The 14,622-nt window shown below is 37.7% G+C and overlaps 1 protein-coding gene across 1 annotated transcript in view; it reads left to right on the forward strand.

The window, feature by feature from the left end:
• The window catches only part of LOC131039025 (nuclear pore complex protein NUP107), a 260,469-nt gene that overhangs the window by 65,132 nt on the left and 180,715 nt on the right, over nucleotides 1–14,622 (forward strand). The window contains exon 2 of the mRNA XM_057971667.2: nucleotides 9,029–9,408. Within this exon, the coding sequence (XP_057827650.1) occupies nucleotides 9,029–9,408 (380 nt within the window). The remainder of the gene's footprint in view (nucleotides 1–9,028; nucleotides 9,409–14,622) is intronic.

The following is a 14,622-nucleotide window of genomic DNA, read 5'->3' on the forward strand; positions in this document are numbered from 1 at the left end:
AAGACACTCATGGAAAATCCAACAAACTCCAAATTTCCTCTCCAGGAGTAAATAGCGCCCTAGAAGAAGGTCGGGCGCTAAAGTTGAGTTGACAAGGAAAATGTAAAAAAACCTCAAATTCCATGCCTAATGCACAATTGCGCCCAAGGAAGTCATAGGGCACCAAATAGGGTGTATCATGGAAAAATTGAAGATGTTTAAAATTCCTCCTCCATGTGGAATTTCCACCCAAAGAAGATGTATGGTGCTAAACTACTTGGGTCATGGAAAAAGTCAAAGGAAGGTGAGTTCCAAGCCAAAGAAGAAGTAGCGCCCAAGATGAGGCCAAGGTGCCAAATAAAGGAAGACAAGGAAAATTCATAAAGTTGCAAATTACTTGCCAACATGAAAATTGCACCTAGGGTGGGTAGAAGGGCGCCAAATATACTTTGCCATGGAAACCTCAAGATCACCAAATTTCCTTCTCCAATGGGAAATTGCGCCGTAGACCAGGGGAGGGCACCAAAGTAGGGTTATCATGGAAAAGCTAAAATTTTGTGAATTCCAAGTCAGGATGGAAATTGCACCCAAACACTAGATTGGGGCGCTAAAGTGGCTATGTCAAGGAAAATCAAAGAAATAAGGAGATTCCACCACAAAGTAAATTCCACGCCTAAGTTGAAAATTTGAGGAAATGGTTTAAGGCATGAAAATCCAAGGGTCAAGGATGATTGAAAAGCAAGAAATCCCCTCAGAAAATTCCTTCCAGAGCAAGAATAGTCAAGACAAGTGGACAAATAAGGTGAATATTGAAAGAATCTTCCAATTTCCCTCCAAAATTTGAAAAAATGGAAAGTAATGAGTTGGCAAGGGAATATTCTAAGAATTATGCACAACTCAATGCAATAAAGGAAGGTTCGATTTGCATGGCGTAGTGAAAGGGAAAGTATGATGCGTAATTAATGCAATTACCAAATTGGATTCCTCCTAACTTAGCAGCACGTTGGAGAAACTTTATATAAACATGAAGGTACAATTCATTTCTCATGTGCGAGTTTCAAGAAAGAAGAGTTGGAGGGAGGGTGGAGAAAGTCATAGAAAATTTTTCACCCTTTTCAAGAAGCTTTTCCAGGATGGCAGAATCAGGCAAGGCGGCTACCATCACCAGGCAGGCACAAATAAAAGCAAAGCTGAAGGGATTCCTTTCGGAATCCAAGATGGTGTCCAGGTGGAAGGAGATCAGTGATACAAATTTAGGAACATTTAACTTGGCGGCTTTTAGGATCAGGATTTTCAGAACAGCAGGGCATAGCCCATCCCCCACAATTGTCAAGATTGTCAGAAGTGGAATTGTTGCGGCAATAGGATTTCCCCCTTCTATTCAATGTCTAGACTTGATTCTGGAATGTGCAAAACACTACAATCCGGAAAGGAGGACAATTTCAACATCAAGTGGCAAGCTGTTAGCCACCTTGACTTCGAAATCAATTGGTGAAGCCTTTGGAATTCCTTCACATCATTCGATGACTTATCGGACCATGAATGGAGTAAGGCAATATATGATGCAGGTCCTGACAGATGTGCAAAGACTATCAACAAGCATTAGTTGCTGAGGCCTAGACCACACATCTCAAAATTGCCAAAGACACTCACTATCTTTGAATTCAAACAGGAATATGTGGACCTACATCGGCGTGGTTATGGATTCCAATGGGTTAGTGGACTGGGCCAGGTTAATCAGCCACTACATCCATGAACAGCTGAAGGATTTGAAAGAAAAGAAGTCCTAGTCCTTCTACATGAGCTCCTATGTAATTTATATGCTTGCGAGGATGGGTGGCTTCGATGGTTTGCCGGGAAAAGGAGTCATGGGTTGCGGACCGACACAGTTGAAAGTTCATGAGAATTATCCTCAGCTGCACCTCTACAATACTAATTATTTCAAGTTGGTGAACCACACTTTGCCATGTACCTGACTAGACTTATGCAGAATGAACTTCATACAAGAGTGTCACCACAGGCCAGGGCTCTAGTGCAGCAATTTGGGGCCACGTTCCTGCAATTTCCAAAATTCACATATACCAGGACACAAGGTTTTGCGTTCCAACCACATAAACTGCCATGGTATCCATTTGACAAACTGATACTGTTAGAACTTATGAGGCAATTGACAACTTATGATCAAATTCAGAAAAAGAAAAAGAAGCTGTCTATTGAATTCCCAATCATCCTCGGGGACTATGTGGAAGTGTGCCTTAACTTGGCAGTAGCTGAGAAGGCAACTGAAGAATTGGCCTTTTACAACTTGGCATATTACACCACCAGGTCTCAATACGATCCATATCGTAAGATCATAATGGTTGCTTGAGTGAAATTTTTATGCAAATTTCACCTAGAAGACTACTGGGAAGATGCAAGGGATGATTTTGATTTCAGAAAGAAGATGTTCTCCAAGCTGCCCTTGCAAACAATCATAATAGGTGAGGTAATGCAAGTGCCGGATCAAGTGAAGGAAGATTCGAAATTGGTGCAACCAGAATTTGAGAAGGTGAAAGATCAACCTATACAATTGCCAAATTGGTTAGAACCAAAAGTAGATGATTTGGATGTTTTGGCCAGACCGGTTCTGAAATTTACTAAACATTGGGTTGATCGGCATATAAGAAGGTTGAAGGAAGGAAATTTTCCGCTCGAGTTTTCAATTAATGGGAAATCTGGATTCCCATAGCGAGGCTACCGGAGGATCTTCACATGCTCGGACTGAAGAAGGAGAAGTTCGACAGGAAGGAGTTGACTTCAACAAAGGGAAAAATGCTCCAAAGAGAAAAAGGACGACAAGGAAGAAGGATGTTCAGCAAGAAATCCATCAAGAGGTCCATCAGGAGGTTCATCAGGAATTTCAGCAAGAAGTTCAACATGATGAACCACCATAGAAAAGAGCAAGGGTGGAAAGGATGCCATCACTAGCTAGCTCTTCTAGTGTGCAGATGGTAGAAATGTTTATACAGGAGAATCCAGTAAGTCTACATCAAGGCAATTTTCCTAACAATGCTCCATTGCAAGATGATCTCAGCATTAGTGCTTCACATAGACCCAATCGGCCAGGAGATCAGTGACAAGAAATTCCTCCTCATCAGGAAGAAACCCGCCAGGATAGTTTCGTAGAAGCCATCCTTGGGGAGATGGATGAAGTATCGCAGGAGCACAAGTTGATGGAAATTCATAGTCACTCTATTCTCGCTCTTGATTGGTTGATGGATAGATTAAGAAGGGAGCCGGAAAAAGAAATTGATCAAGCACGAGAGTTAGAAGAGTTGTTAAAAAGAATGGATCAATTGGCAGAGAAGAAGGCTCCCCAAAAATTCTCCAAGGTTGTGAGGGATGAATCTGGATCCTGAACCTTGCATATAGCTGAGCCTGTAGTAGATAAAGACAGGAATGAGATTAGGCCGGAAGATTATGTAATCAGACAAGTTGATCTAGGTCATGCGTCTACTGGACAGGTAATAGAAGACTTCGAGGTGTCTTCCTTGGCCATGAGAGAAAAGATGCAGAAAACAAAGGCAAAATGTAAAAGGCTGAAGGAAGAAAATAGGGCCTTATGTGAATACATTAGAAGTCTCAAGCGGTCACTTAGAGAAGCAGATCCCTCATTCATTCCTCCTTCTCTCCCTAAGGAAGTCGTTGATGACACAAAATTAATTAGAGAAATGGCCCAAAGTTCCAGGGAATGGGTGGAAGACATCTTTACTGTAGTTGGAAAGTTCATTGAAGACTTAGCTTGTCTTCATTCCAGATTTGTTGCCCTTCTAAACAGATTGGAGGTAGCGGAAGGTCTGTGGGAAGATGTTCACATCTATCAAGACTTAACCATTCCGCGACTTAGGGCTCTAATGAAGATTCCGATGCAAACACTGATTGATGGGAAAGTAATTCAGGTTAACGAGGTGTATGACTTTTCCCGATGGTTTTGCGTCCTTTGCTCAGGAAGGAATACCTTTGAAAAATTTAGCATGGAGTCTTCAACCTTAAAAGACTCAATTAGAATGGTGTAGGAGGAAATTATCAGTGGGATTGAAGCATTGTTCGCAAAGAAGCTGAGTGAAGATGGAGTGACAGTGAACTCCCTAAAATCCCAACTGCACGAATTCTTCTTCGTAGGTTCATTTTCTAAGGAACATTTTGCAAATGTTTCTTCATTCTTTAGCATGATGAAGAAAACATAGGAAATGATGGTGGAATGGGAGAACTTCTTTTCCAAGAGCGAGGAAGAAATCACCTTGATGGAGTTCGACATTGAAAGTGTGCCAAGTGTCTTCGTAGGAGAGCTAGAAGCCGTCATCTGTAAGTTTATCACGTATGCAATTAATGAACGGGATAATGGTCGTCCATTCTTGGACGAGAATCTTTTGACGGAGTAGTGGTGACACATTTATTGATGGAATATTTTGACTTAGTGGCGGCCCGGTCAATGCATGTTGAATGCATGAAGAATCTTTTTGCATGCAGCCGTCATATTAATGATTTTATGACAGATTCCTGCCGCATGTAGCCGTCGCATGGGGAATGAAGGGCATTTATGTTTGCACGAGGAATATTCATGGCAGTTTGGGCAAATTTGATGGATGCCATTTTGGGATTATTTGAATTAATTGTATGTAGGCTTAATGGGTATTAATTGCTGATTCCCACCTTGTTGCGTCTTGAGTGGAGAATATTTTAGTGTGAAACCCTAATTAGGGTTTGCATGTTCTCATCGCTCAAGGCCTATAAAGGGGTGACCCCCCTCATTTGTAAAGGGAGGAGAGATTGTTTTTAGAGATTGTTGCTTAGAGTTTTGAAGCAAATACTTAATACATTGTTCGATTGTTGGTGTATTCTTGTGTTCTCACTCTCTTCATTAAATTAGATTTGCTTTAAGTTGTTGGATGAACTCGATTTGATAGGATTGCTTGTTATAGAATCTGAGCTCATACCTTTTGTGTGTAGCTGATTGTTGCATGCTTTGTAAGGTTAGTCTGAGCCTGTTTTATGTGTGGACTTAACTTCAATTATCAAGTGAATGTTGTTCGAATTGATGGCATTAATTGGTGATTTGAAAACCTTTTACACACCCTCTGAAGATTGCACGCCTTCGCGTAGTTGTGCTGTGCTGGCGAAGTGAAGCGTGGTTTGATTCTGCTCAAGTGATCCCGTCTCTTTGTTCTTAGGACTAGATTAGTCTTAGCATAGCTCTCTCAACTTTTACCTCATTTTACTTTAGTATATTCCAAATCGAAAAAGTCCCACAAAAACATTTTTTTCAAAGCTAAATCATTCGTATCAAATCCTCGAACTTGCACAAATTTGCTTATATTCTTCAAGTGAATGCATAAGGCCCCTTGGGTTAACAACAAACTCATTAACCGACTGAGTCACGTCCATGTTTAAAAGGAACCTTGAAATTAGCCGTTTGATCTTTCTTTGCAATATTAGCATACCCTGATTTTAATCAAGAGAGAGTAAAGTGACCGTTGGTAACTTTATTCTGTGTTAGACGTAGTCCTAAAAAACATGTCAACAGGCCTCATCACCATTCTCCCTCCTTGTACTTCCTTATATTACTATCATGGTAGTTTTCTCAATATATATAATTTTCCATCATTGATTGTTCCTTATACCAGATATAATAAGAATTATGTATACCCTTCATAATTATGTAATTATAAATAATTTCTTATTGCATTGTTTATTGCCAAGAATGATTTGCCCAATATAATTGGCCACAAGGTATTGTATAATCTTAATAGACATTTGATCTGCAATTATAATCTATTATGCTATAAAGTCATGAAGAGGGAAGATCATACAACATCTGCATTAACTGATAATATGGTTGTAATGCTGGCTGTTTCTTTATATTTCTAATTTCTCACAGTTTGCCTAATGTAGAAGTCTGTTGTATATTTATGTCTTGGTGTTCTGCTGTTCTTGATCCCTTCAGTTCGCTGATTATTGAAGATGCTTCTCCTTTATCTGAAGGTTATTTATTTTTATCGTGTAATTCGATAATCTCTGCTGTGTATGCTTCTTCCTTTCTTTCCCATAATCTTCATGCATACCACCAAGAACAAGGATGTTACTGCCTGTAACTTAATAACAGTTCTGGTCTGATTTGATCAATGGTGCTGTCATTGGAGGCTTTTGATTCCTTTCATTTATATCTCTCAATGTGAGGGAGAGGTTACACCTCTTCATCATGTATGCCCTTTGGCAAGAGACATACCCTTTCACCATTAGCACCCTTTGAAAGAGTACAACTCTTCATTATTATAATATTCCTTGCTTATGTATGGTAGAAATGATGATTTTGATTCAAGGAATATTGTCAAACAAGTTACATACAATCTGAAACTTAGCACTTTACTGATTGCAAAACATTTAGAAAACATATAACAATCTATTATCTAACTATCAAGGAAACACCTCAAATTTCATCAGTACTAGAATTGACATTATGTCAAATAGATGTCATACATGCTTCAGAAACATAGAAGTCTGATGTATACTACTGCTGCAATTAATTTCTGATTACTATTTCAAACTATCTAAGATAGACAATGAAATTCATTGATACATGAGCAAAGATGTACCTGATCTCTAATGACCGCCCCCTAATTTTCTGAACACCAGTACCTCAGAAAATAATTATTTTAATAAGAAATAATGCTCAGAACCTGGTTTGGATGATGCCGAATGGAAGAGGAAGTCACCCCAATGAAGCCTGATTTTTATCTGATTTTTCGGAGCCTTCTAGATGCCAAATCGACCCCTTGCTAGAGGCCGCCTCCTGCCCTTGGTTTGCAGATTCAATATAAAATAATAACAGCAGTCCTCTGCCCCAAATGTGTGATGAAAATGATTGGCTCGGTAATACAAAATGAATGAACAGATACCCATAAAAATCTGACCTTTCAGCTATTAGCAATGAACAAAAATATAGGAATCAATAGGTCTGATCGATCTCCATGGCAGGGCTGGTATGAATCTCAGAAACACCTTTAATTCTCTTAGAATCACCTCCAAATGCCTCTAAATAAATCGCTTATCTCCTTCTCAAAGTGCAGATACAAAAGGGCATCAAAAGACCATAAAACTGAAGTATGTCTCTTTATTATTCTCCATGAATATCGCTGCAAAAACTCAATAAGCTCCAATGTGAAGGACTAAAATATTCCTCACTCTCAATTTGCAACCCTTCGGAGGATCTTTCACCACCTTAGTTATGCAAATCAGAGAGAGTTATTGTTCTCTAAGACCAAAAAATAAACTGCAGAAACCCTTGGCTCCACAAGCTATCAAGCAAAGAAGATGTCAAAACATTCGGTGATCCCACAATGAGCCTACCCCACTCTATTTATTCTTTTTCTCTAAGAGGTCGGCCACCTTCTAGAAGATTCCCTTTTAATAAAATAATATTTAATTGCACTTTTAAATATTAAAATATCATTATAATATAAAGTGCAAATAACATCATACGTGAGAGTACATTATTTCACCCAAAATATATAAAAATCAAATGTGAAGCCGCAAGCACTGCCCAAGCGACCCTCTCATCAACTCCTTGGCCTATGAGGGTCCATTAGTAGGCCAAACTTCATCAAATCTGAGCACTAGTGAGAAGGGGACATTACAATTATTTCTACCCTTTGAAAGGGTCAAAACCTTTCACAATCAGATCTGAACTTCTTATTTAAATCAGATCTGCACTTCTGATTCCCAAATTATGCCCCCCTCAAATGAGGTTCTCTTCTCCCTTTTATATCTCATGTTTGAGGCAGTCACAACTTCATTTTATGTCTTTTGACCATTCATTAACTTAATTAAGTTTTAATTATATTCTTTTATATTTTATTTTTATTATTATTATTTATTATTAAATTCTATTTCAAAGTGGTGACATTACAAAATTGCTGAATTGAGACTTGCTAATGGAAAGTCAAAATCTCAACTCATGGAAGCTATCGAAATGGTTAAAATTTCTTGGGAGAGGGACCTCTTGGCAGCTCACAATTTGAAGCAAATAATGGAGGAGATCTACAAATTGCGCACTGTTCCTTGTCAATGCTTGACTCCTTCCTCTTCAGCGTCTTTACAATTAGCGACGTCTTCTCACTCAACCCCTTAGCAATGATGGTTTTGCTTACTTTAGTCATCTGAAAGATAACTTTTTTTTTTGGGGGGGGGGGGGGGGGGGGGTGAGGGGCCAGGTTGATGTAGACAACTAAAACATATATTAGTTATATTGAATCTTTAGTTAGCCAGTGAGTGTTGTTATGTCGCATTGATTGATTTAAGTAGTTGGTTGCTGACAGTTGGAATTCCTTGACAACCATCGGCAAGTGTAAATACTTATTCTGTTTTTAAGAAGAGGGATTGTGTTGTTGGAAAATAATTCCCTTGCATTTTTGTAGAAGAGCATTGATGCATTGAATGAAATAAGAACATCTGTTATATCTTTTGAATTACTATGTTATTCTCATGTGAATCAGTCATGTATGTATAATTCAGTTTGTTGTGCTTTATTAATTGTATATTCATAGAGCAAGTAAACATAAGGTAATTGAATGTAGCTTATAGTTTCCTGTACTTTCTATTCCTTCCACTTCTTTCATCAGTTGAATTTGAAAACAATGTTTTTGATAAAAGTAGCTTCTAAGGTGTTTTCATAGAACTATTAGAGCAACGAGCCATTCAATTGTTACAGAAATTCCTATAGATAGGGTTCTTTCTTGGTAGAATTTGTTCAGATTTATGTTAGCTTAAAGTTTATGCACATTTAAGTACAGTTGATTTGCCAGTTTTGGCTATATGTCTCATTTATTTCAAAATTCCTCTTTCTTTGGTGTTTTCTCTTATTTATGGTCTTAGTCCTGTTGTAATATTTTTGTTTCAGTTGGCTTTTTATCTTCTTCAAGGACATGCTATACTGACACCCCAACTGTGTTGGTGCCTTCCATCTGGTTCTTTCGTTTTACCTTCCTAATATACTTTCTTCTGATGTGCACAGGAAACGATCATCTCTTGGGAGTCATTTCTTAGTCCAAGAAAAATCAAGTGCCAACAGACTAGAAGCTGGAGCTTTAAATGACAAGAATGCAGAATGTGTCTATCCTAGTCCTGCTCTTTTTCTTGAAGATATCAAGCAAGAGTTGGAAGTCTCTGTTGCTCAAGGGGTTCAAGTATCACCTGGAGCACGTTATTCTTTGACTACAAAAAAGGGTGCTTATAGTGATAAAAGATCATCCCAGCTTGACAATACACTTTTAACTGGTACTCAGTCGTCTCAGTCTTTTCTGAAGGCTGCAAAACAGGAACCAGAAGAGGTTTCAGACAGCGGAGAAACAACATTTTCCCGCTTTGAAGCAATCCTTGATTCTGCACTGCAAGGTTGGTTCTTGTAAATATTAATTGATTTGATGTTGGCACTTGTTTATTTATAGCCACAGGCATTTAATCAGTTGTATGAGGCAATTGATGCTGTACAATATTTGAAATTAGTGCCGTTTGCCTGCCAGATAGTGGTTGGTACTACAATGTAATACTATTCTTGTTCAAATTTGCTTGGGTTTCATTTTAAGTAAACTGGCATCATGTCACTGGTAGAGAATGCCCATGTCAAAATTTTTGGTGCAGTGCTTGCCTGCCATTTTTCTCTTTGAATTGTAACTGGTCCTTTTCTTTTTGTGTTCGATTTACATGCCACCAAATGCTGCAAATGCAAAGATGGTGTATGTCGCTTGCCTTTGTGCTAAAAATATCGGTGGCAATGTTTGACCTACTCTGATGACATTATGCTGTTTTAACAGTTCAATCTTTTTTATCTGTTCCATTTTTGCCAATGTTATTTCTATCTGGTCTCAACTGTTATCTTATATTTACTTTTTACTTTTGAAGTAATTCTCAAAGTTCATTGTGGTTTTGGGACAGGGGACAGTGGTGCCAATATAATATATTGCTTGAAATTAGATATTAAAAAAATGTATAAGAAATTGCAATTTGTCTTTTATGTAAAGTGAAATGCAAGCACAATGAATGAATTGAGCACATCTGTTTATACTAGAAAAGGTTCTTTTGTTTTTTCTCTGATTTTTCTCTCTTCCTCTATAGCTGCTAAATTGCTCAAATTCCCAAAACCTTCTCTGGTACATCCATACCATTAATTAGATATGGTAAGAACTAAGCAACATTTGTATCCTTGATAAGTGCTACGTTTGCTGGGCATAGTGGCACATTGTAAAGAGCCCTTAGTGCTCAAGATAATCATCTGTTTTTTTGATTCAGAACACATATCCAAAAGTACAAATTTCTGAGCCCACAATAAAATATAATCTTGTTTGCAAGAAGCTGATGTTTTATGAGAGAAAAGTTTTGAGACACCTAACTTGAATTTACTAATAACAAATTTGTTTGGAGAAGTTTATTAGATGCAGTTTACCTGCTAGATGAGATTGTTGGCTATGATGTATTTGCTACTGTCCGCAAAGTCACAATGAGTTCAGTTTAGTTAATTCCAAAAGGTGGCTTCTCTGGTACATGCATGTCATCAATTAGATTTGGTAAGAACTAAACAACATTTGTATTTAAGGTAAGTGATGCATTTGCTGGACAGATTGACACATTATCAGGAGCCTTTAGTGCTCAAGACAATCATCTATCTTTTTGGTTGAAAAGCCATATCCAAAAGTGCAAATTTCTAAGACCGCAATAAAATATAATGCTGTTTACAAGAAGCTGATGTTTTATGAGAGAAAAAGAAGTTTTGGGACTCCTAAATTAATTTACTGATAGCAGATTTGTTTACAAAAGCGTATTAGATGTAGTTCACCTCCTAGATGAGATTGTTGGCTATGATTTATTTGCTACTGACTACAAAGCCACAAAGAGTGCAGCTTGGTTAATGTCATAAGGTGGTTATAATCAAGTTCCTCAATATTGATGGGATGCAGGGCAAGTGGCTAGGTGTTGTTCAAAACCTTTATTTACTGCTTGTGTGATGTCCCAACCTAAATGTTATGGTAGTGTGGATTCTTGTTGGGTGTGTAGCTAGGGTTGGGATCCACCCATGATTGGGCAATCATGTGTCCATGAGGGTGTTCACTTCATGGTGCTTTGGTGGGACAGAATCTTCACCCTTAATGTCAGTGGGTTTGATTCATAAATAGTTTGGGTTTTTGACGTAGTTGTTGCTGAGCTTGGTATTAAAGGTGAGGTCTCAAGGTTGAGCCCTGTGGAGCATGGTGGGCTGCTATGTCTCAGCCTAAATGCTATCATGCTGCAGATTCCTATTGGGTGTGTACCTAGGGTTTGGATGCACCCACAATTAGGTAGCCTCATGTCCATGAGGGGGTTCGCTTCTTGGTGCTTCGGTGGGATGAAATCTCACCTTTAATGCAAATGGGCACCATTCACTAACAGTTTTGGCTTTTGACATAGTGTCAAGCAAGGAAACCACTATGCTAAAAGCTCAGATCGTTAGTGAGTGGTGCCCACCAGCATTAAGGGTGACGTTTTCGTCCCACTATAGTGCCGGGAGGTGAACCCCCTTCTGGGAGGTGGTTGTCTGATTGATGATCTCGAGACCTCAGCTTTGATACCAAGCAAGACAACTACCATGCCAAAAGCTCATATTGCATTAAGGGTGATGTTTTCGCCCCACCAAAGTGCTAGAAGGTGAGCCCCCTCATGGTTATGTGGCTGCTTGATCGTGGGAGTGACCCAACCATGGGTACACACCCGATGGGAATCCTGCAATGTCCATTTCGAGAACATTTTTGATTTTAGTCCTGAAACAATAATTCTAACTTAAAATGAGAATTGCATTATAATATTCAGCTTCATAATTCTACAAATAATTCTGAAAATAGAAATTATCTTGATTTCCTGCTATAATCTACATTCAAACTTGCATTCATGACATAATTTTGAAAATCAAACATATCTTGAAATTCTATGGAAGTGCTCTCATATTTGTTGAATCAAAGGTTTTCATCCCTAATTCAGCAGTGGCAAGGTTAAGGGTTTTTGTCCAAAACTTGATAAGAGACATAAGGGTTTTCATCCTTAAATATATTTTGAACTTTGGAGAGGTTTTGTCCTCCTTATTTGCAAGTCATTTCCTCAAATTCAAGATTGATTGCTTGATTCCTTGATTGTCAATGAACTGATATTCCCTTTAGATCTATTTCTTGAAGGAGTCACCACCCTTCACAAGAAATGAGTCACCACCCTTCATTGCTGCCTTTTGAGAATGATAATTTATTTCCAAATTTATTGATTGATTATTTTCTTTCTTCTTTGATGTCCTCTTCTCATAAAATGATCTCTCCTTTATTGGTGAAAGAGTCACTACCTTTCACCATCGCTGCCCTTGAAAGAGTTACAATCCTTCATCTCTAATCACTACCATAAAAAGCTCTTATTTTAATTACAATTAAATTCTTTTATTTTAGGAATCGCTGCCACGTTTATTAAATATTATTCAGCGGAGCGAGAACCTAATGGGCGATGATCAATAGTTTGTTGCAAGGCATGACAAATCCACACCACTGTAGCATTCAGGTCAAGGCATCACACATTGGATTTGCTAAAGTAGTATCCTTTAAGCATTATCTGGAAACTATGAGGTAACTTCACATTTTTTTGAGTAAGCAAACATGTGCCCATTGGTTGAAAGGTCTTTGTACATTTATGATATTTTGTTGAAAAAGTTAGATCAACACTAGGGAAATCAGATGATTCCATGTTCATGAGTTTTAGAATCTTCTGTACCTGGAATCCCGCACCTGTCTGACAAGTTTCCATGAGTCATCTGCAAGAGGGAGAGCATCACGGGAGGGTTTTCCCTCCAACCATAGACCGGCAGTCCTTTGCACATCTTCCATCTGGAAGTGGCCCTGCACTTCATGAAGAGTATAGACAAAGGAAACCAATAGATCATGCCATTTGAAGCCTAGTCCTGTGCCCTACATAACCCAATCGACCATACAACCCTAGACAATCCTCTAAGTAAGTATGACCAATCTGACTAGATTATGCACTCTTGGACATTGTGAACGGACCAAATGCAAGCAGAGACTTTTGCATCACTTTGGCCAAAGTTTTAAAATAAAAGACACTTCGAAAAGAAATGTAGTCGTATGTTCACACTCCTCTAACTAGACTTGGAAATGAAATTTATCCTATGGTTAATCTTACAATTGACTCATTTGACTTATCATCTAATTCTTCATATAGTTATATGACCAAACATGTATTTCTTTCTATGGTTGGTAAATGACTAAATTACTGAATTATCCTTCAGACATAGAACTTCTTTGCATACTCGCAATTCACTGTTCTTGGCTCTTGCCACGTGTTCTTATGTCTTATGATTAATTCATGAATATAGTACTCTCTTAGATTTCTCAACATAAGGCATTTGACTGTATTACAGGTTATATAACATAATTTCACTTTCTCACCATGGACTTGTGATTCGGTGGCTATCTTGACAACTTGTAAATATGGAAGACATGTTGTTTAAAACAAAATAACTTCACATACAATTCTGGTTTTTCTTTGTTATCTATCTGATTTTATTCAAGATTATAATTTATATAACCAGAGAAGGAACAACATGCTATCCAGTTCTTTTTGCAAGGACTAAGTATATATATCCACGTATTATCCAAGTCATTAATACGTATATATACATACATAAATATTTACATACATATATATATTTGTTTGTGTTCTTATGTGTATATCTCATATATATATATATATTCATCAATACGTATATATACATATATAAATATCTACATACATATACATATATGTGTGTGTTCTTATGTATATATATCACTCACACACACACACACACACACACATATGTGTGTGTGTATGTATGTATATGTATATTGTATATATATGTATATATGTGTGCATGTGTGTGTACACACATTAAACATATATTTTTATTTATGAAATAGAAAAGCATAATCCTCTTCATATCAAACCAGTCAGATAAATGAATCATTAAAATCATTGTTGTCCCAAGTTTTGGATTTTCAAAAATTTGACAACCCCTATGAATTTCTGCTCAAAATGTGTCGTTTTTGTCTCTAAAGCATGCTTTACAAGGTGCAAAACTCATATTTGGGAATGCCAAATCATCAGGGGGTGTGTTTGCCATTGTTGTCCAAGTTTTGGTTGATTTTTGCCTTCATTTTCTTAGCTTTCTGTGCAATTTCGGGTTTCAGAGCAGTCACTGCAAGTAGGAGAAAGTGGAAATTTTGTATTTTAATACGATTTTATATATGCTTCCAAGAAAGGTAACACCAAGGAGGAATAAGAAAATTTAAAGTAAATTAAAATGTTTTTAATTGGGAGCTCATAAAGACTCGAATTTCTATGGGGATTTCAAGTTGCTTTCAAAATTGGTTTTGGAGGGAAAAGGTTTCAAATTGAAGAATGGTTGCCCTAATTTCCTTTTCATTCTATGTGTTCATGTTTTGAGCTCTCATTTGACATGCTTGCTTTTGACAACTTAAGGTTATGTTGTTGGAATGCTTTCAGAGTTCATTTTTGCTGGTTGTAGGACAAACCCTCTGCTAGACAGCT

Source organism: Cryptomeria japonica, chromosome 6 (genome assembly GCF_030272615.1).
Source record: "Cryptomeria japonica chromosome 6, Sugi_1.0, whole genome shotgun sequence".
NCBI classification, from domain to species: domain Eukaryota; kingdom Viridiplantae; phylum Streptophyta; class Pinopsida; order Cupressales; family Cupressaceae; genus Cryptomeria; species Cryptomeria japonica.